General features: G+C 35.7%; 1 protein-coding gene across 2 annotated transcripts in view; it reads right to left on the bottom strand.

Annotated features, from left to right (window-relative positions):
* HGF (hepatocyte growth factor) overlaps nucleotides 1–25,716 on the bottom strand; it is a 74,211-nt gene that overhangs the window by 31,674 nt on the left and 16,821 nt on the right. Inside the window, exons 6-9 of one of the 2 annotated variants that reach the window (XM_045864797.2) lie at nucleotides 24,015–24,157; nucleotides 18,170–18,290; nucleotides 16,674–16,792; nucleotides 2,096–2,270 (exon numbers count right to left, since the gene is read on the bottom strand). In XM_045864797.2, the coding sequence (XP_045720753.1) occupies nucleotides 2,096–2,270; nucleotides 16,674–16,792; nucleotides 18,170–18,290; nucleotides 24,015–24,157 (558 nt within the window). The remainder of the gene's footprint in view (nucleotides 1–2,095; nucleotides 2,271–16,673; nucleotides 16,793–18,169; nucleotides 18,291–24,014; nucleotides 24,158–25,716) is intronic. The other variant, XM_045864798.3, reaches the window with a different exon arrangement.

Here is a 25,716-nt window from a genome sequence, read left to right as displayed (position 1 = left end):
CTCACTCATTCTCAACACTTGGACTCTCAACTATTACAATTTAAAAAAAAAACTGGCCTATTATTTATTATGTTTTCATGGCCCATATATAATGTAGAAACAACATGTATCTCTCTGCTGAAGAAAGGCTATTATGAATAACTGTTAACTACTCTCATTTAAAAGGGAAGTTCTACCTATCCAAACATTTGATACAAAAAAAAAAAACACGATAGCTATTTCTTCCTTGATTTCTGTACTTTTTTTACTTAATTTGCTGCATAGATTTCTTTCCCTTACAAAGTACCTCTTTATTGATTTACAAAAGTTATTTGAAATTTTATAAATATTTCTGTAAAATTAAGGCCTTTTTAAAGTTTTTTTTAGTTTTTTATTGTTATGTTAATCACCACACATTACATCATTAGTTTTTGATGTAGTGTTCCATGATTCATTGTTTCTGTGTAACACCCAGTGCTCCATGCAGAACGTGCCCTCTTTAATACCCATCACCAGGCTAACCCATTCCCCCCCCCTCCCCCCTAGAACCCTCAGTTTGTTTCTCAGAGTCCATAGTCTCTCATGGTTTGTCTCCCCCTCCGATTTCCCCCGCTTCATTCTCCCCCTCCTGCTATCTTCTTCTTCTTCTTCTTCTTTTTTTTTTTTTTAACATATAATGTATTATTTGTTTCAGAGGTACAGGTCTGTGATTCACCAGTCTTACACAATTCACAGCGCTCACCATAGCACATACCCTCCTCAATGTCTATCACCCAGCCACCCCATCCCTCCGCACTTATATTTTAAAAATTTATGTTGGTATAAAATATGTGCATTGAGTTTTACATCAAGTTTACACAACTTTGCTATTTTAGATGAATAATTGCTTAGTTAAATTCTTCTAAATATGTGTACATACACAATTTCTTACATGAGTATTATTACCAGTCATTAGAAATTAACAAAACATGTGAATGGCACTGACACTGTCTCCTCTCTTTGTCTCAACTAATCTTTCCTCATTTTCTTTGCTTTCTCTACTTCGGTATTTATTTCTGAGGTGTGAAACACATGGGTCAGGAACAGAGACAACTGCTATGAAGAAAATGAGGGAAGCAAACCCACAATGACAAGTAAAATTTTATTATAAAATAATGAAAAAAAATAATAACATGAATATTTACTAAGCAAATACATTGAATTAACTAAAACAAACAAAACAAAAAAACACCTATAAAATATCTCCTGTCTCCAGTGGATGGACCGACTAGTGCTCATAATTCTCCATCTTGAAATGTTAAGCTCTCTTATTAAAAGCCAATTACATAAAGCCAATATATGTTATTTATAGGCGCTATTTCAGCAAAGCCACTACGAATGGCACGTGTGTTATAAATTTCAAAAGCAATCATTTTATGTTCCTCATAACAAGGAGGACAATTTAAAAACACATGGCATTGTGGCTGTTCTGTGTAGCAGAAGTCAAGTGGTGAAAAAAAACAGCCTTGGAGAAGGTACATAACAGCAATATAATTGATATTCAAGGGCAGTTTCTTTGGCTTGATTGGTCTAAACAATTGTTTTACTTTCCCACTCTTGAAAGGAAATCTAGAAACAGCAGAAAACATATTTAAAATTTTAAAAATAATATTGCTTCAAGGTCAAAAACGCATCAGTTTACATTGTTGATTGAAATCAAGGTATGCCTCTTCTTGTGAAAGAAAAAAAAATATGTAATCTCCCTTAAAATTAATGTGAAGTTTTAAGAAGGCACCAATTTGAAACTTGCCTGGTTATCATTACCGCTAATGATTTATTAAATGCACCTGCAAAATCAAAGCTGTGATCAGAAACCTAGGGATATGTTTCCCAAAATATGGTACATCAACCATCTGATTCAAAAATACCTAGAGTATTCATTAAAATCCATATTTGAGGTCCAGATCTCAGACCTAAGGAAGCAAAATATCTGGGTGGATGAATCTGTCTTTTAACTCCTGATTGTCCCTAGGCACACTAAAGTTTAAGAATTTCTAACACAGAAATTAGTAGAGTAACCATTTCACCTCATTTCCTGCAGAGTCTACTGAAATTTATATGTGCCTAATATACTCACTTGCACTTGAAATTTTCAGGAGTTATGTCATGCTGGTGAGGATACTGGGAATCCCAACGCTGACATGGAATTCCATTCCAAATAGTATTGATGGTGCCCCGGTAACCTTCTCCTTGACTTTGAATGCATTCAGTCGTTTCCATAGGGACATCTGTGTCATTCATAGTACTGTGAGCTATTGGTAAAAAGAAATATTAAATTTAAGTAAAATCTTTTAATCTGTCATCTACCTCTTAGTTTTAATTTGCATATGTATTACTAGGGTTTTCTGTCACATAGGTTTTTATAAAAATTGAGTAGAATAAAAATTCAAGTTATCATTATTGCTATCTCACTCAATCTAAAAGAATGAGTTACCATGGTGGACTCAACTGTAGGATTTCTCTGATCATGAAACAGAATATTCTAGCTTGGTTTTATCTAGACTAGTTTGAGAGAGCATCATATAATAGCACTTAAATTTCTTGGATCTGTCTATTCATTCATTAATATTAGTTGTAAAATCTTTCTATTTATTAATTTTAAATATGTTTTTAATCAGTTTTCTTACTTTAGAAATTGAAAAACATCTATAAGTAATATAGTGACCACATAGGGAGAATAAAAAGCACTATGTTGGGGCACCTGGGTTGCTCAGTCACTTAAACATCTTCCTTTGGCTCAGGTCACCATCCCAGAGTCCTGGGATGGAGCCCCATGTCATGTCCCCTGCTCAGCGAGAAATCTCCTTCTCCCTCTGCCTCTCCCCCTGTTCGTGTTCCCTCTCTCTCTCTCAAATAAATAGATAAAATCTTTTTAAAAAATAAATAAATAAAAAATAATGCTATAAGTTTGGCCATAAAAAAATAAGAAAAGGAAAAGTTGGTCTAGAGAACAGTTATTTTTTAAAATAAATTAATCATTATTATTATCTCCATTCAAGTTTTCTTTTCATTCAAACACTAAAATAGTATATTTTGAATAATTCTTTAAAGGCATTTTACTTCCATATGTCACTATAACTAATATATGCTGAATAGACAGTATTTCTTTTTCCTTTTTAAGATTTATTATTTATTTGAGAGAGAGAGAGTGTGCAGGGGGAGGGGCAGAGGGAAGAGCAGGCTCCCCCTGAGCAAGGAGCCTGATGTGAGACTCGATTCCAGGACCCTGGGATCATGACCTGAGCTGAAGGCAGATGCTTAACTGACTGAGCCACTGAGGCATCCCTAGACAGTATTTCTGAAATGACTATACAATTAATCCTAATTAGTTTGTTTAAATACATATAAAAGTTGGTAATCATATTAACCATGGTTTTCCTCCAGTCTGATAAATATATTCTAAGCTGGTATGTTATTTTTTTTAATCAATTTGTTAGTATTAAAAGAAATCAGTTGTTTTTAGGCAGATTTATTTCCTGTTTTTTTCCTAGTCCAAATACAATTCTTACCACATTTCATGCAGATCATAAAAATCTCCATAACAAAGTAAAAAAGTACAAACTTAAAATTTTACTACAACTTTGACTTTTGTCTTTAATGTTTATTTAAATGAAATGTAACTGAAAACTTTCTACAGCAACTAAAATTCATAACACCTTCTCAAAACATACATGAAAATATTTATGGTTCAATAGAGTAAAGTCAATGTAAACTCCCCAGTTACCTTTACAATCTAAATGGTCATTAAAGATGTCCCTGGATAAAACTCAAGCTGACACACTCTAAGACAGTTTAGGATTTGAATAAATGCCTTTGATTCATCCATTCTGGAATTATATGTATCATTTCTCAAAAGAAGTCAGAACTAGACATGCCTTCAGAGGCTGGGGATGTCTATAAAAGTGTTCCATATTTAATAGTGTAAGTTCTTTTTAAATGACTCCTCAATTTTATTTAAATTTATTTCTGAGCACCTGGCTGGCTCAGTCGGTTAAGCATCCAGCTCTTGATTTTGGTTCAGGTCATGATCTTAGGGTCGTGGGATTGAGCCCCAAGTGGGACTCCATGTACAGTGGGGAGTGTGCTTGAGATTCTCTCTCTCCCTCTTCCCCTCCCTCCGCTCACACGCGCTCTGGATCTCTCTAAAATAGATAGATAAATCTTTAAAATGAATGAATGAATGAATAACAAATAATAAATACATAAATAAATTTCTTACAAATAATTACCCTTTATGGGGCGTAATGTTTTATTTCATTGAGTTCCATGCAAACTAAGGGGAACCTAAGTTTGGAGTTATTCTATGAAACTCAGTGAAAAAGAAGGAAGATTAATTAATGACCATGTCAACCCCTGGAATATGTTGTATAAACAGATTTCCATAAATTGCCCTTACAGTAAATTTTCTTCAGTTCCATTTAAAATATGTTTTTATTTCTTATGTATCTACTGCAGGGAATGAAAATTTGGCTCAGAAATACTTTAAATTAAAAGGAACTTCAAATGGAGATAAGCAAAATGTCCAGAGGTTGATCCACAAAGTGGTCATTGAGAGTTGATTTCTGAGAGTTAATATATACTGATATTGGTAACATATATCAATTCAGGAAGAACAAAATTTATTGGCCTGAAGAAATGACTTGTATAGAAAAAGTTAGTGCTAGTTAATCAAGTCCTTTATGATTTTAATATTAAAGTTCTTAGATGAGGGGCACCTGGGTGGCTCAACTGGTTAAGCGTCTACCTTCGGTCATGATCCCAGGGTCCTGGGATCGATTCCCTCTCCCTTTACCCCTCCCCCTGCTCGTGCTCTCTCTCAAATAAATGGATAAATAAAATCTTTAGAAAAAATAAAATAAAGTTCTTAAATGAAATAGAAAGTAAGATGGATTTTATAGGTCCTCAGGAACAATATTTTATCAAAACAAATGCCACCAAGCTACTGTATTTCTGATGATTTGAGTTAACTGTTAAATGACTTGAGGATACTGGGTGTATGTGGAGGGGGGGCATCTTTAAAGGGTGATAACTTTAAAACAGTTAAAATGTCAAGCTTGTACTGACATATTTCATATCTAATTACAAAACTAATATGTAAAAAAGACAAAAACAAGTGTCTCCAGGAACCTCTTAATTCATTACCTTAACATTTTAAGAAGAAAAGTTTTTTTGTTTTTTGTTTTTAGAGAAGCAGGCTCCCTGCTCTCAGCAGGATGTGGGACTCCATCCCAGGACCCTGGGATCATGACCCAAGCCAAAGGCAGACACTTAACCGACGCAGCCACCCAGGCGTCCCAGAAGAAAAGTTTTTATTTCCCCCGCTTCTTGGACACAAGTTCCTGGGAAGCAAACTGAGTTAGGATTTAGAACCCAGACAAGGGGAGGAAGGTCAGATTTAGGGGAGCCAGAGCAAAAGTACTTCAATTAATCTTCTTAGGGACTTCATTGTCTGTCGTGGGTACTTCTACTGTCTTACTTTCCTATGTATTTGTGTGTGTTTGGTTTTATTTGTTTATTACCGACCTATTTTTCTCAACTATTACTGTGACATTGTGAACATGTAATCTAAAAACCCAGTCTTGGTGAGTTTCAAGATCAATAAGGGCTGGATACGGGTCCATCATATCCTACTGAGAACATAGCTAGAGGCTGAGCCCATGAGAGATTAACATCCTCTGCTCCTTGGACGCTACAATGTCAATATAAGATTAAAAATCAGATATCATTTCTAGAATGTGTTATTAGACAAGAGTAATTGGATTTTCAAAGTAATTTTTTTCATAAATACCTTTATTAAAGCGACATTTTGTAGAAATAACCCATGACAATTAAAATTTGAAACACAGAGCCTTAAACTCAAAACAATTTAATTTTACTTTTTTTAATCAAAGGAGAGATCATTAAACAAATATTATCATAATTAATGAAGAAATCAATACCTACAAAATTCAGTGAGTAACCACATGTTCATCAGAAAATTTTAAGAGGAATCATAAAATTTTAGGGCTAGTAGAAAATGAACGTTTTCCTAATTTGAGGGAAAAGTTTTCAAATTTTAGGAGTATCTGTGAAAAGAAATACCTATATTATAAAACCCTAAGTAAAAAAAAAAAAGAAAAAACTTGAATAAAAATATTGAGGAAAATATTTCACTGTTGATTCATCCACTAAAATTCCAGTGTCAAGTTCAGAGACCTAATTGTTGGTACTAACTTTGCACCTCAACTGCAGAGGTCCCCAACAAGTTTTAATTAAAGATTTTTTCACTGCAATCATAAAATCCTCATTTGAACGATTTTGCTGAACACTTTTTTTCTTAACTTTCATCAGTATAATTAAAAATCTTTGATATAAATCTAAGGAATCACTAAATATTCACTTAAAGACAGTGTAAGTTAAAATGAGTAAATAAAAAACACAAGTTTGGATTTGTTTTAAATAATTTGGATTATTTAACAGATTCTAATCTTTTGGTGGAAACTCAAACCTTTTGAAATTACAAAAATTACACAATACAAAGAACTAGTGCACATTAATAAAAATAGAGCATAGTACAGAATAAATATAACTTTTCATTAGATGTTGCTATAGACCAAATGCTTGTGTCTCCCCCAAATTCATATGTTGAAATCCTCTTATTAGACAAGAGTAATTGGATTACAGTGATGGTATTAGGATGTAGGGCTTTTGGTGGGTGATTAGATTATAAAGGCAAATCGTTCATGAATGGGATCAGTGCCTGTATAAAAAAGACACCACAGAGCTCCTTCACCCCTTCCATCATGTGAGGAATCTTCTGGCACCTTCATCTTTGACTTCCCAGCCCCCAGAACTGTCAGAAATAAATGCCTGTTGTTTAGAAGCCACCCAGTCAATGGTGTTCTGTTAGAGCAGCCCAAGACAGGCCTCAACAAAATATATATAAAAAAAAAAATCTAATAATATTCTTTTTTTAACTTTTATTTTAATAAGCATCCATAACTTTGAAATATATAACCTCAAACAACTTGATGGCTTTATTTATTCTTATGTTTTAATTCAGTGGAAATATTCCTTATGATTTTAACTATGAACTAGCAGTATTGAGATAATATTTTTCATTAACTAAAAAGTGCCCTCTGAAGTTAGCGTGTCTGTATTTATCCCATTTGACACTCAGCTCCTACAAGTGACCTCATAAACAAAAGCTACATGATTTCTGGTGGCAATTATAGAGTAAAATGAAACTTCATGCATATTATTTGGACACATATTATCTGAGGAGGACCATGTGAATGATTTTTCATAGACCATTTACCGGTGATGCAAATGTTTCATTTTTGTTGCCTATGTACATAGTTCTTACCAAACAAGATGAATTATTCTTGAATTGCAATAAAATAGACTCCTTTATCTGTCCTACTATATACATAGCAAAACTTGGTGCAAAAATAAATGTTCCATGCCAATCGATTTGGGAAAAGCTATTAAATTTGGGGAAAACTATCCTTTTGGACTTAAAACTTTAACATGGGATCTGAATAAGGGAAGATTCTGAAGTGTCCAGTGGCCAAGCAAAGTGTTAAAGAAGCACAGAAACATCCCTAAATATCAGCTGATGTTGATCAAGTTTAGCCAAAGCAACATGTGTATATCTTCATATACACAAACATTTTTGCAAGTGTGTCTACCAAGCACACTGAAAATATTAGAAACTCACAAATAAAAGAGTTCCTCACAAATAAAACATTTGTTCAAGGCTGTCAGTAGCGGCTACCCTTTAGAGCAAATGCAAATATAGTTCTATGATCCTTAGTGGCCTATGAGTGAATACATGTTTTTCTTTGATGATTGACACGAAATTTTCTATTTGGAAATGCTTTACAAAGAGCATGTGCTACTGACATTTTACACTGTCCTTTTACAACATAATCAAATACGGTGGGTGCCTTTTGGAACATTCATTTCACTTTGCCGGTATGGATGTGTTATGATGTTGGCTATCCTATCTGGTCAGGAACTTCTAAGTTTGAATAGATTTTCTGAGAGAATAAACATTAACTGTTATGTAATCCTTGAGATGAACATCTTGCCACCCAACAGAAAAACCACTAGAACAAGAAGTCTAATAATAAATCTGATCCAATTTCTCTATGAAAGGCTAGCCAAATTTTTGCTGAGACACCACACAGTGCTGATGGAGGTCTGTGAAAGGCAACTGGGGAATCTGAGTGCACATATATGTTACAGAGAGCCATGCCCAGAGCTCCATAACCTTTATATGAATAATAAATAAATCCTTACATTTACAGTTCCCTTCTTCCCCCCCAAAATCTAAACTTCCCAGTGGTGGTAAACTGTTGCTGTTCTTTTGCCTATAGCTAGGAGCAAGTTGTTCCATAGGCCATTGGACAAATACCTGATTATTCCTTGGACTACTTCAGCCCAACCCAATCTATTCCCACTTCAGCTACTGAAGAACAACTGAAATATAGGGTTTACTTTATCATGGTCCCTGGAGATTGAGAAGAGTGTGTAAAGCTATTCTTCCATCAACGGACTTGTACTCTTTGGGCCACAAATGGCAAGATCAGGCTCAATGAAAATTTAAAGAGCTTCTTGTTTTAAAATTGACATGGGAAAGTGGTATAAAGACCTCCAAAGTATAAACCTCAAATTGCTTGCACGTTTGCTTTCCATGTGAACCTAGAATTCCTATCTGAAACTTTTCCTTGGACTTTATCCAAGCCTTTTCTGGTATAAAATGCTCAAGAGACAAGACTTTCATGAAAGGTCTTCAGTTCTATACTCTTATTCCTTAGAAGATGACTTGAAAAAGACCTCCAAGTATAAGATCTTTCCCTTGAGAAAGGGTATTGTTGGTATTGTTTTTTCCTGACTCAGAATACAATGAGATTTTATGTCTATTAATCTCTGTTCTAGCCTTGGATGAAAGAATGCAGAGAAATAAAGGCTTTCTTTAAGAAAGAAAATAATTATTTTCCCAACATATAAACACACAAGGTTACATATTCTCTTAAAATGACACCAGTGTACATTGGTTATTGGAAGGAAGAATTCTTTTATTTTTTACCAATGGCAACATGCCTGCATTAGTCTGCTTGGACCACCATAACAAAATACCATAGACTTGATGGCTTAAACAACAAAAATGTATTTTGCACAATTCTGGAGGCTGGGAAGGCCAAGATCAAGGTGCCAGCCAATTTGGTTTCTAGTGAGAGCCGTCTTCCTGGCTAGCAGATGGTCACCTTCTTGCCATGTCCTCATATGGAAGAGAGAGAGAGAGAGATCTCTCTCTTACTCTACTTATAAAGCCACTCATCCCAGCAAATTAGCATCGCATATTTATGACCTCATTTAACCTTAATTACCTCCTAAAAGCCCTGTCTCCAAATATAGTCACATTGGGGATTTAAGGCTTAAATTATGAATTTGGGGGGGTTGCATGGTTCAGTCTATAACAATAGTTTGAGTAGAAAGCTATCAAAGATCTGTCTAGGTCACATTTCTGAAATGGAGAGTTGTTTTACAGGTATAAAGTTTCAGTTGTTAGATGAGTAAATTCTAGAGAACTAGAGATCTATACAGCGTAGTACCTATAGTTAAACAATACTACATCATATACTAAAAAAATGTCAAGAGTAGATCTCAAGTTAAGTGTTCTTACACATACATAAAAAAAGTGGAGGACAGGCAGGAGGAAACTTTTGGAAGTGATAGATATGTTTATTACCTTGATTGTGGAGACGGTGTCATGGGTATATGAGTATGTTCAAACCCATCAAATATTAAACCCATTAAATATGTGCAGGTTATATCAACTACACCACAGTTAACTGTTAAAAAATTAATAAAATCGTTCTGGACACTTATGTATCTAGAACTTAAAAAGAAAAAAGAAGAAAGAGGAGGAGAAAACCCAATGAAATTTGTCTATTTTTTGGTAAAGAAAAAGCAACAAATGAACAAAAGTATCTCAGGGAAGCATGAAACCTCAGGATGAGTTGAAATGATAGGCAGAAATCTTACAGTTTGGTAGTGTCTGAGAAAAGCTCAGTTGTCATATGAAAATCTAGAACCATAGAAAAAATTCCAAGAGACACACACACACACACACAAATGAGAAACTACCACTGTGCAGGAATAACATTCATTCATCCAACAAATATTTGTTGAATCCCTGTCATGTCCAAGGCAATGTGCTGACACAAAAAGAAACATGATCTTCGCTCTGTTGGAACTTACAAATTTTGATAGAGCTATTAATCAAATAATTTCAAAAACAAATGTAAAGACCAACTCTGAGAAGTACTTAGAAGGAGAGGTTTATGGTGGTATAAATATATAATAAGGAATTTGACCAAGTCAGGGGAGTCAAATGAAGAAATGATAACTGAGGAGATAGTAACTGAGTTGAAATTTGAATAATGAGTGGCTGTCAACTGGGTGAGGAAGGGAGAAAAAAAATTTCAAGGCAGAGGAGATGGCAGGGGTAAAGGAACTGTAAATGAGAATATGGAAAATACGAAGCACAGGAAGTAAGCTATTCTGGCTGGAATGGACAGCATGGGGGGAAATGTGGTAGTATAGAAGGCTGGAGATATGGGTAGGGAAGTAAAAGCTGGTTTTGTTTTGTCTTTTGTTCTGAGGTCAAAGGAAATCATTGAAGGGTTTTTGCCTGGGGTGTGTGTGTGTATGTGTGTGTGGTGTGGTGTGCTAGGGATGGGAAATGGTATACTCAGATTTTTGTATCATTCTGTTCGCACTGTGAAGAAGGGATTGAAGGGAAAAAAAATAGTAAATATGGATTCAACTCCTTTCAGAAGGCCATTTAAATATTCAAGGCAAAAATAACACTCTCTTGGATAAAGGAGACAGCAAGGGAGTGAAATGGGCAGATTTGAAAGGTACCTACAAGATAAAATTGGCAGGTCTTAGCAATGAACCCAATGTGAGGAGTAAAGGAAAGAGAATGTCTAGGATTATTCTAGGTTTTGGAATGTTAAATGTAATGGTGGTACCAGTCATAAAAAAAGAGTTGAAAAGCAGATTAGACCACCCTACAAGATGAAAGAAGAATATCAGAAATGGGTGACAGATGATAGAAATCTCCAACTGGAGATTTTCAGTAAGAATTTCTATGACACATCAAACAAAAGACAGCTTTTTAATTGCCAGAAAACTATTTTCACTTCAGAAAAATATAATTTCTCCCAACAAATATTATTATTTCTCTCTGAAAAGCAGTGAACTAATCTATGGAACAAACTGTTATTCAGAATATAAAGTGATTATAGAGGAAAATCGTAAGAAAATCAGTACTTCATTCAGGTACTATACAGGACTTCCAATCTTGTTATATATTTGCAATGTCTTAAAATTCCATATACCTGGAAATCTGTAAAAAGTTATATAGCCAGATAGACTTAGATGTGGATGGTGCAGAGCAAAGATCACTTTGTGGAGCACATGTGAGAGATGGTCGTGGAATTTTTAAGGGAAAAGATCCATAAAGACACCCCCACCCACTAGCTCCTTCAGGCCAGGATGTTATAGTTCAGTTCCATCCAGTTCTGCTCACTCAACTCAGACTTTCTCAGGATAACTTGGTGGAATGACTCTCTCTATGGGACTCAGTGAGCCTACCTCAACATGGAAATGAAGGACTTGACCTGAGACTCTGAATCAGAGTGGTACTGACTCCTGAAATGATCGGTTGCCTTCTACATGCTCTTGTTGCCTGAGGAAGAAGCCCAGTAGAGGAGGAAGAACACAGAATAGGAGCCAGAAATAGGATGACAGTCAGGGATGGGGCACAGAATTCTCTCAGGAGAAATGGGAATGCCTGGACCCTGCGCAGAGGGACTTGTACAGCGATGTGATGTTGCAGAACAGTAGGAACCTGGTCTCTCTGGGTGAGGATAATTAACTTCCAGACAATGGGATCTGCCCTTGGGTATCTGCCTTTTCCCTCTGTGCCTCTAGGGGGTCCCTGCACTGATTGACTGAGATAGAAACCCTATTGACTCAGAAAAGGAAAGCTTCTTAATGAAGCATCTGGACTTGAAATTTGCCCCTTCTTCAGATGACCAGCTTACTTCATTCCACATCAGGGGTGGTTCCAGAGCTTAAGTATGCTAAAACCTTATGGCAACTTTAACACATCCAATTCCCTCTTTTCTACCCCTGTGCTTTTGATTCAGTAATTCTTAGAAGAGAACTGGATATATGCACATTATACTGTTCCGGATGCATTCAGGAGGAGGCAACCTGTTCATAAAATTTTGAAACCGTTTTTCAGCTTTCTTGAGGTATAATTGTCAAATAAAATTGTAATACATTTTTTAAAAGGTACATAGCCAGAATCTTTGTGAGTGGTTGCCATTTGGGTAGAAATCACCTTCTGAGAATATGGTGTGGAGGATAACTGAGAAAGCCAGTCCCCGAACACTGTGGCCCACATTCACTTTCAGAGATGTGCTCACTGAATGTAGGATTAAAAGGTTGGAAGCAAAGTGACAGGAACAAATCTGTGGTTCATTCAGCTATTTAATAAATACAAGGAACAGAGCACAGTATTCAAAACCTTGGCTCTGAAAGGTGTGAATATGCCCATGTCAAGGCAATGTCAGCTTTTATTTTACTAGTTAGAGCCAACGATCTGAAATTTCAATTTTATCATAAGCCTTGGAGTGTTTTGTTCACTTCTATATCCCCAGAATCTAGAAAAGTGTTTCAGGTATAAGAACTAGACAGTAAATATGCATTGAATAAATCCTATGGAAAGGGGACTGCCAATCTTTTTTGTGTTTTCTGTATGCCCCCTGGAATTGGTGCTCTGCAAAGGTTTTGGCGTCACTATTTACTTAGGATTTTGCATGAGCTTCAGAAAAGACTGAAAGATGTGCTCTGAGCACAGACATCAAGCACCTACACCTCGACACAAGAAGAACTAAACTTTCTTACCTTTCTCCTCAAAGTTAAATCACTCTCAAATATGCATCATCTATCCAATAACTTAAAAAATATTTAAGACTTTCCTCTTTCCCTATCTCATTTCCCGCTACATCCAATTTGTCATTATATATTGGACACCCAACCTCTTCAACATTGTTCACATCCTTCCTCGCCTTGTTATTCTCCCTGCTTGCTGCATTAATTCACGTGACTGAATTAATGCAGCCTGTTCAAATTAGCTCTTCTCAGACCCACCTGCCTCCTTTCTCAGCCCTCTCCACGCCAATTACTGGGAATGTACAGTAATTCTTCTGGGTCAGTGGTTGTCAGCTGGTGGTGGTGTTTTTGGTTTTGCTTTTATTTTTTGTTCCTGTTACTAAAAGAATTTTGAGAAAGTATTTATGTCCTCTCACATGTGTTTAAGTTGACATCTACATTTTTTCCGGCAAGTTTAAATAGCTGCAAAAGATGTGATTTCTAGCATATGTTAACTACTGACATCTTGAAACCAAAATTTTTATATCACACTTTTGAATGGATGAATGGACTCTAAATACTGGAGTGATTTGACACCTACCTGTTCCTGGATAATTGTACATTATCAAGCTCTTTTTCTCCTTGAATCATTTTTTTTCCATTCCACTTTACCTATGGAACGTCATTTGAATTTAATGTATTTTATGTTGGAGAGACTTTTATTCTTCACCCCATACTTTTCTGAAAGATTTTTATATTTCAAAATTATTTAAATTTCTTGTGACCACAGAATTCTAAGAGATAAATAGACATATACACCACACACACACATATACACACACATGCACATATATGTATATATTCTGGATAGAGTTATGTAACTATTAATAGTACATAAGTGATAAGCAGCATGAATATATAGTATTTTTAAATGTCTCTTGGTTTAGTGTCGCCAAAGTTTTTATACCCCAGGACAATGCACCACATTAAAATTCAGGAAGGCTGGGCAGTTTGCCTTTGTTCAGTGAAGTAGGAAAGGGAAATTGTGAATGGGAAGAAAGGATTTTGATCTTGACTAACTCCTTAGGAACACATTCACTTCAAGCAGAAGATTTGGGGCAAGAATTCATATGGAAGTAAAGGAGCTAGAATTTGAACCTCTAAGCTGTCCATGCCCACACACCCCAGGAGAGTCTTTGTGTTCCTGTGGGCTTCGTGGATACCAATTTCGAGACTTCTGTACTATGTTGTACAGCAAAAGTGAAGACATTTTGCAGGTGTAAGTAAAGTCCCTAATAAGTTGACTTTAAGTTAATTAAAGGGAATTTACCATGGGTGGTCCTGACCTAATCAGGTGAGCTCTTTAAAAGAAGATGTAGAAGTCAGAAGCTCAAACTACCAGAAAGCTATGCTGTTGGCCTTGAAGAAGTAAACTTCCCTATTGAGAGAGTCATGTAGTAGGAAGTATCAGGCAGTCTTTAGGAGCTGAGGACCTCAGCACTGCAGCCGCAGAAACTGAATTCTGCCAACAACCAGTGAACTTGGAATGGGATACTGAGTCTTAAATGATACAGTAGGTCTGGCAGGCACCTGGGTCATGGCCTTGTGGGGTCCTAAGCAGAGAAGCCACCTGAGTCATCCTTCTTGCCCACAGAAATTATGACACAATAGGTATTGTTTTAAGCCACTAAGTTTTTGGTAATTCGTTATACGGCGATAGAAAACTGTTACACAGTTAAAACCATCACCAAATGTCTTGGTACTGCATCATAGGCGGTACTGTAAATGTAAGCCAAAATATTTGGAAGCATATTCATAAAACATAATTTCATATGCCTTCCAGAATTGCAGAATGTCAACTTCAGTTCATTTGAATAAAAATGTAGTCTCCATATATGATTTTACAAACTAAAAGCTTTCCTGTAATGAAATATTTCTAAAATATTCCCAATGCTTAAAAGATTATTTTGTTCTTAACTATATAGGTTTGGCTTACAAATTCTAACACCCTGTTCTTAGAATTAACATCCTATAAACATCATCTTCTGTTTAACAAAGCCATCTGAATCACTGCATGTTAGTTGCATAATTAGCCAACTCTTCTTTGGACAGAAAATAAAAAGAAATCTATCTAGTAGTGAGGAAGTATCATATTTATTTTATTTCTTTTCTCTCACAACGTCTTTTAAAATAACCAAACACTGATTGGTAAATGAATAGGAGGGAAACAGTGAATGTGCAGATGAGTATGCATGTGAACATGTGTGTATGTGTTTATACAGATCTTATTCCAGAGACAATTTATAAGAGTACCTAAAACACACACATATACACACACACACAGGATGGAAGGGAAAAATGTTGGTTTATAGTACCTAAGTAGTCTCAAAGGATGGAAAGCTTAACAAGATTTTAAAAGTCAGTGAATGGAACTAACCCAATCTATACAGAGAAACACTGTCACAAGAGTCATCTTTTATTTTAAGGGACCAAACAGATGATTCAATTTCCTTGGAACATTGTGTTCACATCAAGAACCTACCAGATTCTGCAGTTATTTCACATATGCCAGACACATCCTCTTTCTATGGGCTTTATTTGAGTTGTCCAAAACATTTCCTTTTATTAGCAGGTCTAAGTGGAGAGAGATTTACCTTGGCAGTATTACGGTGTGGATAATATTGAATTAAGTTTGTTCAAAGGAATATCTCCATCAGGCTGTACTAGGAAAATATGCAAATACCTATCCCTATCCTCAGAACTGTCCACTTATCATTTAGGCTGCTGGTACCTGATCTTATGTAGATTATTTGTCCCTATATATGCATATCTTTATATTATCAAGCCAATTTATAATTACAATTTATAATCCCTTACTAAATTCATGTGAGTCCACTGGTCTTAAAACATTTTAGGATCCAGCTGAAAAAATAAGACCTGTACTCATAGAAATAAAAGCATGGCCAAATCTAATTATCCAGTGTTATTTCAAAGAGTAAAATTGTGTAAGTTAACCATGGAGGAGAGGACCAAGTATACAGATTTAAAGAGCTACCACAAAGCAAGTGAGGAAAGAAGCTTTTATCAGAAATTCAGGAGTGTTGAGTAAAGGCCGGTACATAGAAAACAACCATAACGCAGCTAAAAGACGGGTTGGTACAGAACACAGGCTGTGGACAAGGCAGCCAGAGAGGTGGGGATCAGCCACTAGAGATTAAGGATGTCTGTGAGATTCTTCCAGTGGACTTACTAGTCTTCATTGCAACTCTGTCATTCATTAAAAGAGGTTCACAGTAGCTTGACAGCTTGTGTTATGTCTGGGGAGGAATGGTATGGAAAGGATACCAGATTGGAAGGTAAAATCTAAGGTGCTAGCTTTTATGGCCTTAATGACATTAGGATACTGCACATAATCCCTGATCCTTTTCTACCTCAGTGGATTTTTTTTTTTTAAATAACATGAGAATGTTTAGGCCTTCGCCATAAGTGTAAATGTTTTGTGTATTTGTGTTCACTTGCATATGTATCTCTTTCAAAACAATGACCCTCTGAAAATTCCAAAGATTTGGGTAGAATTATATAACACATTCTTAAACTATTAAAACCTACACACATTAAAGCATCAAGTAAAATAACTGTTAACCTGTCTCACTAATAATCGCCTGCTTAGATCCAGTCTGTGAGAGGAAAAGGAAGCAATAAATTTGACCTTAACTTACCGCACATTTTAATTGCACAGTACTCCCAGGGGGTGTCAGGGTCAAGAGTATAGCACCATGGCCTGGGCTTGCCATCAGGATTGCGGCAATAATTATCATCAAAGCCCTTGTCGGGATATCTGCAAACCACACGAAGAAAAGTGTCATGTAAATCTGCCTGGAAACACCACCCACTCCTCAGCTCACAAAATAACGTTTGACCTAGCTTGGCTACTACTAGATGGGGGAAGAAGAGGTTTTCTGTTGCGCCTTACAAGAACTAATTATCAACTATTGCATCTGTTAGCTTACATATCTAGTAAGTACAGAATACATCCCCTTTGCTAATAAGTTAGGTCCATTTGGTACCTGTCCCCCAGTTGAGGTCCCAAACTGAGTCCTCTTCTCACAAAGCCCAATTAAGGACAGATTACATAAACATGACCTCAGGTAGAATGCTCATTAAGAAGAGGGGTCCTTTTCTGAGGGCAGGCTTAAAGTTCAAACTGAAAGTTAGGTTTCAATAGTTCTGTTACTAATGATAGCTCAATTTTGAAAATAGAGCCCTTCTAGGTCATGCCCTCTCCTCCACCATGGCAAGAGAGAAACTCCATCACACCACTTTCTCTATACCCGCCTCCCTTTAAATTAGCAGGGTTCTGAATTGGTGGCTTGATTTTAATTGCTACCATATTCCTTCTGCACTCACTTAAAAGACAAGAGATATACTTTTAAAAAAAACCCAAAACACACAGTTTTAATTTAATTTAAGATAATAACAAACAAAAAAAAAGATAAAGAAAGAAAAGCACCTTTCAGAAAGGTGGGGATAGAGCTTCTGCTATAATTGTTTATATTTTTATTCTTTATAATAAAAATAAGGGAATTTTTTTCAACTCAAATGTTTCATATGAAATGAATGAACCAAAGTAGACATATATTTTTAAACCATTTAAGCTCAAAACCTATTCCTGAGGAGAAAAGTAGACTTGGTTGCATGACTTCTCCAGATTGGCAATTCCAAAACACGCTAGGATAAAGCAGCCAAAGAACTGTTTGCTCCACCTTTCATTCCCTTTCTATGGGCATGACCTATGTCATGGTGTCACACGTGTGACCCCACTTTACCTAAGTCACTGAAGATGTGCCTTTAGAAGGACATTGGCTTGTATTTAGCAATAATGCCTCCTCCCATAGCTTGGACTGTGGTCATTACTTAATGAGCCTCTGTCTTTGTCCTGCCATGGAAGAGAAAGAGGAAGCTTCTGTTAGTGCTCCCCTTCTGCACCCCACTGATGCTCCTGTGTTCAGGACCATTATGATTTCAGGGACTCCGTCTACTCAGCAGAGACCACTCAAAGGTGTAGCCAGCATTCTCATATACTTCATCATCAGTCCCTTTGCCCCAAGACTATCCAGAAAACATGATATAAACAGAATTTCTAAGGCAGTTTGTCATGGAGCAAATCCCAGTTTGTAAAAAGAATCATTGGAAGCATGATTTGGTAGTATTTTACCTTTCTGGCAAGAATTTGTGCCGGTGTGGTGTCTGATGATCCCAGCGCTGACAAATCTTGCCTGATTCTGTATGATCCATGGGACCTCGATAACTTTCCCCATTGCAGGTCATGCATTCAACTAATAAAATTAAAGTATGGCATGTTAATTGCTTCTGACAGCAAAATCAAGAACACCACTGTTCCATTGAAAGAATAGTATCTGTTTAGCAAAAAGATTTTTAGAACAATTTATGTACCATTTTAATGTTGAACTGGGGTCTAAGGTCCATAAAGAGTGACAAAAAATATTCCCTACAGTGCTCTTCATATAGTTTACATGGGATTTGTGTAGTTATTCGTACATATTTACCATAGGGCCAGGTTGCTACCTTTCTAATTTTTCAATAGCTGTCCAAAAGGCACCCAGAAACTGGAAATACAGGATTTCAGTGTCTATACTGACTGCAGAATAATTCTCTTCTCTCAACTTAAGCTCCAAACACAAAAACAGGAAATACACAACTTAAAATGAGTATACATGATACCCCTAGGATTAATGCCAAAATCAGGACCAGGTAAACTTGAGAGATCAACTTCAAACGTAAGTGTGGTACTATTCAAAGAACAGGGATATTTTAAAAGAAATCATGGCTCCTTTCTGTTTCTGAGTATCAATGTCGAATGACTGGGCAGACTTACATTCTTATCTAGACTAGGATAGAAGATGACCTGCTATTGAACTCCTTGTATTCAGTGTCTTTAAAATGTATACGCTCATGTAATTATGCAGGATCCTACTGATGATTCTGTGAGGTTAATTAATAGTTCTCCTCTGGCTGGCCTCTTATGTCACACTGAAAACTCTGAATCACATCAGCTAGCTGAAAATGAGACTTCTCAAATGGACAGGTTGATTTGTAGCACAGCAGGAATCCTATGGAATAAATCATTGCTTGGCTTTCTTACGAATCCGGCAAACTTCCCCAAACACATCATTTGTATCTTGTGACTACTGATCATCTAACTTTAGCCAAAGCAGAGTAAAGATATCAATGTTTAGCTTTATCCACTGGTATCTAGCCTAATAGGTATTTGTAATAATTTGGGATATAATATTAGAATAATCACTTCTGGACCTTTGATTTTTATAACCTAATAGGACAGTAACTATTAACTTTCTGAAATATAAGATGATTTGGCTTGATCCATCTACTTCTTTTTATGTTGCTTAATCTATGAACAAGACAAGGGACAATTCAGCTTCCTCTCATTAGATTCCGAGTTTCCCCAGACTGCAGTCAGTAAGCACCTGAACTATAAATGAGAGGTACTCTGTTTGGCCAAGGTCATTTCCACATTAAAATGCTGATGCTCAACCCTGGATTGTGGGCACATCTCAGCTTTCCAGTTCAATGGGGTACAGATTTATTTAGTTCCCTTTTTCAAAAGAATTCAAGGTTTGATATCTTCACAGAAAATGATGAGGCATTTATTATTCTTTGTTCCTTTGTACTGAGTGAAAAAGTAGAATTGAATACTATGATCACACGTAAGAAATAAGTATCCACATGTACAATCTCTAACCTTATATGGTACACAGGAATATATCTATGTCTCCTTAGGAGATGCAAGTTGATAAGAGTATATCCCTTTCAAATGAGAGTGAATATAATGATTTTCTGCAAATCAATATTGTGGGGATTATTATAAAAAATTTTCCTAAGGTTCAGGATTTTTAATCTTCTTAAGGTAAAATAGCTACACAAATTAAACAGATGATTCTATAAGACAGCTGCTTTACAGAATGAGTGTGGTAGATCACTGCTTCTCCAAACCTTAATGTGCATAAAAGTCACTTTGCAATCTTGTTAAAGAGCAAGTTCTGATTCAGAGGATCAGGACGGGGGCATCAATCGTTAGTTCCCAGGGGATACTGATGCTTCTGGTACTTGAAATTCACACTGAGTAGCAAGTGTGTGGATAATTCATTCTATTCTAGAAGTTCTAAGTGTCTGGTGGTAATGGCTTTGTCGGAGAGAAATGATTTTACTTGGGTATTGAAGGATGGATGGATTTGGATAAGCTATTACAGAGCAAAATAACATAAAATGGTACAGAAACATAAATTAGTGTGTTATGTTTATAGCAAAGTGAAGAGAGAGTTATGGATGCAGTTGCAGACCTAAGGAGATTTTTAAAAATAATAAAAGTCAGCAAGAATAACCTAAGATTTTGGTAGGCAATGAAAGTTGTTGTTGGGGTGGGAATAAAATGTGTCCTGTGATAGAACTGAGATGATAAGTATATTATAGTTATAAATTCTTTGATTACTCAGTACTTTTAACATACAAGAAATCATTTGACCCTTGCAATGAGGAAAACAAGGCTCACACAAGTTTTAAGGGACTTACCTAAAACAGAAAATGTCAGACCTGTGCCTGGAACACAGCCCTTCTGACCCACAGTCCAGGGTTCATTCCATTCTTCCTAATTATTTTTTTGTCTCATGTATTTTAATTTGTTTCCTATGCATTCTGATTGGTCATACTTTTACGATAGACTCATAGCAATAATTTTAGAAAGTCAATCTCCCTGCCTTTTCAACATTGTCTTCATTACCCCCTCTGCCTTCTTGTTTATAACAGTAAGTTGCCCTGTTGTATTCTCACCTATTGGAGGATGGGGAGAAGGGGAGCAAGTAGATCGGCCACCTTACGTGGGCTGAAAAATTTGTTGTTTTACTATTGCATCAAGCCATCAGGTTACTAGTAAAAATCACCTCAAGAAAGTCAAATTTTAAACTCACAGTCACTTTTCAAACTTCCAGAATTCTAAGAAACTCTAAGTTTTCCAAGCTCAGTCAGGCAGTAGGGATGGAAATCAAGTCCATCTACTCATGGAAGTAGGTGAAAATATGATCTATATAACACTGCATAGGGTGAGGATCACCCCTCTTGCTCTATGTCCTTTTGGCTCTTTAGTTGCCGGTATATTATCCAACAGCTCTAGCAAGTTCATCCTTTTAAAAACAGAACAAAACAAAAAACAAAAGCAAAATGCTGTCCCAAATCACATAAACTCAAACTAAGTAAGTGTTTCTATTCGTAACTAGAGTAGTTTTCCTAAATATACCTCTGGCCTAAATGAAAGTAGAAAAATATATTAACTACACATGAATAGTAATATAAATAGGATTCATTTAGCATCTTTCTCATCATATTAACCAACCAACTCAAAAATTATTGTGTTCTGTTTTTCTCAATTATAAAATTAGAAGTGATCTGAGTTTACAGACTAAAGTAACTATTTTGAAAATATCTCTCAGAAAAATCCATGCTGGTGATTACTTCAGCAAAACTGTATGTTTGAAATATGGATATTTTCACAAACCCACATTTATAAATAATCATTTTATTTAAATCTTTGTTTTTAAAAGTCCTTCTCCACGGAATATGAAATTATACACATAAAGTTATAGCAGTATTATTTGGGATTTTAAATGTAAGTTATAAAAAATAATGATTATGGCTTAATAAAATGTATTCACTTGAATATTTGACACTCATTAAAAAAGACATCTGTTCCAATAACTGGTGATTGCTATGTTCTAAATCCCAAGCAAATGTTAAAACAAGAAATTGGACTTTAGACAACTCAGTTTTTTATAGTATTTGAATTAAACATCAATGCTACTATTTTCTTTACATATTGTGTAAGTTTCTAAATATGATAAAAGTATTCATTTTCTTTTGGAATGCTTAATATATTTCAAAGATTAAATTATAAGAAAATAATATTAATCACTAGACCTCAGATATACTTCTTTTATGAACCAAACTTTCAGATAAATTTCAGATGATTATTCAGCCAAGAGTTTAATAAGGTTATAAAAATTTCAAGAAATACATCTACATTATTTTGTATATTTTGTATTATCCATTTTATAAATAGCTCTGTTTTTCTCTATTAATGTATTGACAGTGCTTCTTATTTTAGATCCTCTTCAGTAAAATCCTGCTAACGCATTATTCAGTATAGTGTGAATTTAAATATCACAGCTCAATTCACACTCCCCGAAATATGTTTAGCCTATAGGACAGGTGTTGGTTCACGTCTCTCACAGGATTGTTATTCAACTACCATCAGATTTCTAATTACTTCCAGAAAAAGCCTATCTGCAACCTTCAGTGCCACAGTGACCAATAGCATCATCTGCCATTAATACTAATGAGCAATGCCCTTTTATAAGGAAGTGTAATGACCTCAAATTAATAAAGGATAATAGAGATGTACATTCTAATGAGATGAGGATAACTGGAAATAGGATTTTTCCAATTACTTCTTTTCTAGCACATTTATTCTATGTTGTCTATCAGTCCAGATCTATGCCAGTGTATTTTGATGAAGGTTCTTATAAACCAGGGTTGAGAAATCACATTCCCACATGAACTAGGCAGGTAACATAAATGCTAAGCTATTTAAAGTTTGACCAAGTTACCTTCCCTTGAAAACACTTTCCCAGATCAAAAAACATCACTAAACAAAACTCCTTGCAATGACTTTCAACCTCAGAAAACTGTGATAGTGGAGAGTTCCCCCAAAAAAGTAGGGTTTTTTTTCTTCCATGTGTAAATTTAAAACAAATATTAATTACAGATTTATTCATACAAAACAGACTTGTTCATAACGTTATCACAGATAAGTTTATTATTTTTAAAAGAGAAGAAAACAACGAAGAAGTTATAGTGAACAGAATATGATATGGAATGGAAAGTAAGAATTTACAAACAGATGGAACTGGCTCTAGCACATGAAGTCAAGAATTTTAAATTAACTACAACAGAAAACAAATTCACCTTCTCCATGACAATTCGCTAACAATGGCCTTTTTATGTGATCAATATCAACCTAATATTAAATGGGTATTTATGGAAAAATAGTTCAAAAAATTTGGTTAATAACAAACAGGTACGATATCTTACTATAAAAATTGGACAGCATCCCAGCAGCCCCCTACCCCCAAGTACTTCAAAATCCGACTAAATTTCTATCAGAACTTAATGCATGTTTCATTTGGATTTTTAGAATTTTAGTTGCTGACAGAACTGAAAAACCAGCTGTTCAGCAGGCAGGTAACTAAGAAAAGTGAAACCACATACAATGCTGAAGTGGTTACTCTTCCTTCTTGTCAGGCCTTCAGCTTTCCAGTGCAAGAGTGAGGACAGGGCCCCTTTACGCTGTGAGGGGAGGTAAAAACAGACATGGCCTTAGGGTGCCTGCCTTCAAGACAGGGTGGGCTCTATGGCTTTGATCTCTTCAGATACTATTGTTAATGGCGTGTAGTGTCAGTCTATGTATCAAATTTGCTTTCCACCAGAAGGCACACAGGTGGATCGAACTTGCAGCGACCCCTCCCCATATTCTCTTCTGGGCTCATGTACCCTGGCCACACCACTTCAGGGCAGGTTTGACAAAATTTCTGCAGAAGCAGGTGCTGGATGAATAGAAGTAGCATTACTCTTAAAGAGCATAGCTTCCTTCGGCTCCTTTCAGGTGACATGTGGAAAGAGACTGTGAGGTATGTGAACTCAAGACAGTAGATGAGGAAGCCCAAGCTTCTACTCTCCCCGGAGGGATGCCTCAGGCTCGGTTGAAATTCAAACTGATAACTCTTTTGTATTAATCTGATGAAAATCAGTTTTTAAAACATCGTGTAAAAATGCTCAGATAATTATATATAGTTGCATTTGAATGAACAACATATTTATTACGCTTTGATTCGTCTCTGTTAACCTTTAACGCGAGTTGCAGTTTTACACAAAGCGGGAGCAGAGCGCCCCACACGGCATTCAGGTTCATTTACCTTCTGAACACTGAGGAATGTCACAGACTTCGTAGCGTACCTCTGGATTGCTTGTGAAACACCAAGGTCCCCCTTCTTCCCCTCGAGGATTTCGACAGTAGTTTTCCTGTAGGTCTTTACCCCGATAGCTCGAAGGCAAAAAGCTAGTTTTAAAATGATAATCATTACAGTATAAGAGCATGCAACTTTATTTTGGGCCTATTACTTTTACTAATTAGTGGGTAAGTTTTTCCTGAAGTACAGAAATCCTTTATTCTATCTCAGACTTCCTCATATATTAATTTGAACTCTGTCACTTTCATCCATTCTTAAAATACTTAAATTTTATAAATATTTACCTGACCGAATTCCCACATTCAACGTCATTAACAATGACTCATCTCTGGAGTTGCTAATAGCCAATCATTCTAGAACCTAATTGACATTGTTCGAACCACAATTTCAAAGCTCCTCTCAAAGTCAGCACCTGATTGAGCAAGGCCACTGAGGAGAGAATGGAAGAAACACTGCAGTTGACCTTGAAATCTCACTATTATACTGCTTATCTGAGATAATTACTTGTTTGTTTCTTGCTTTTCTCATGAAGAATAGCCCTCTCCCCCCCCCCCCAGTTGAGAAACAGGTTGACGAAGTGACACAAACAAAGGGTCTAGAATCAAATTAAACCTGGATTCAAATTTCAGTTCTCTCTTTTACTAACTGGAGACCCCAGCAGGTAATTTAGACTCTCTCAGCCTTTTAGCTTACCTGCACATGGAGTATAATCATAACTTAAAGCATCTTACACTTCATATGGTGTTTTGAGAAGTTCAAAGAGATGACAGAGTAATCGACAGTCAATAAATGCTACTTATTATTAACCTCACTCCACCTAGTAGTCTTTACCCTGTCATAGTAAAAAACATAATTACTTATTCTCTTCAAAAAATTTAGCAATTTTCACTGCAACTGGGGTTTAGTGCTTCCAGACTGAGTTTTTAACAGTTTGCCATTGGGTGCAGAGACTGTAATGCATTATCTTCATTTGAAATTTGTAATGCCCTAGTTATAGTTTTCTGATCACCATAAAGTATTTCAACACAAAATCAGAAAAATCCAAAGCCTTTTTTATTCGTTTGTACTGCTTGTGGCATTGGCCTCAATGATGCTTTCTTCTGCTAGACTGAATGCAAAAAAATCGTGTAAGGAAGAATATATATCTGTGGGTAACACTAAACTTTTTTTTTGAAAATCCAGTTACATTTTCGACACTCAGTTCATTGTTGCTATAAAGCTTTATTTCTACTCTTACTGTTTCTGAGTTCTAACTGATAGTTCTAGTGAAGTCAAAGGATTTTAGTCTCTAAGTAAAAACCATTCAAATGTGTTTCCAATCCACTGAAACTTATTTAGAAATCATTGCTTTTTTTTGTTATGTTGTGACACAAAATGTATATGGATGTGCATTGGGTACCGAGAAATATTTTGCAATGACATTTTTTTCATTTGGACATGAAATATACCAAAGTTAAGTCCTCAGAAAATATAAATTATTGGTTAAAAAGAGTCTATTTTAAGAGACTTACTACTAACCAAACATTTTCAAGGAAACTGGTATTATAAATATTATGAAACTCCAAAATGTCTTTAGATAGAATTTATATCCTTACTTGATTAGAATTTTAAATATGGGGTAACAAAAATTAGATATTAGGCCATATGA

This window comes from Mirounga angustirostris, unplaced genomic scaffold (assembly GCF_029215605.1).
Source record: "Mirounga angustirostris isolate CCGP_5_RB_7025 unplaced genomic scaffold, mMirAng1.0.hap1 SCAF_12, whole genome shotgun sequence".
Lineage (NCBI taxonomy): Eukaryota > Metazoa > Chordata > Mammalia > Carnivora > Phocidae > Mirounga > Mirounga angustirostris.
Note: the sequence above shows the minus strand (reverse complement) of the source record. Positions and strands in the feature narration are given on the sequence as shown.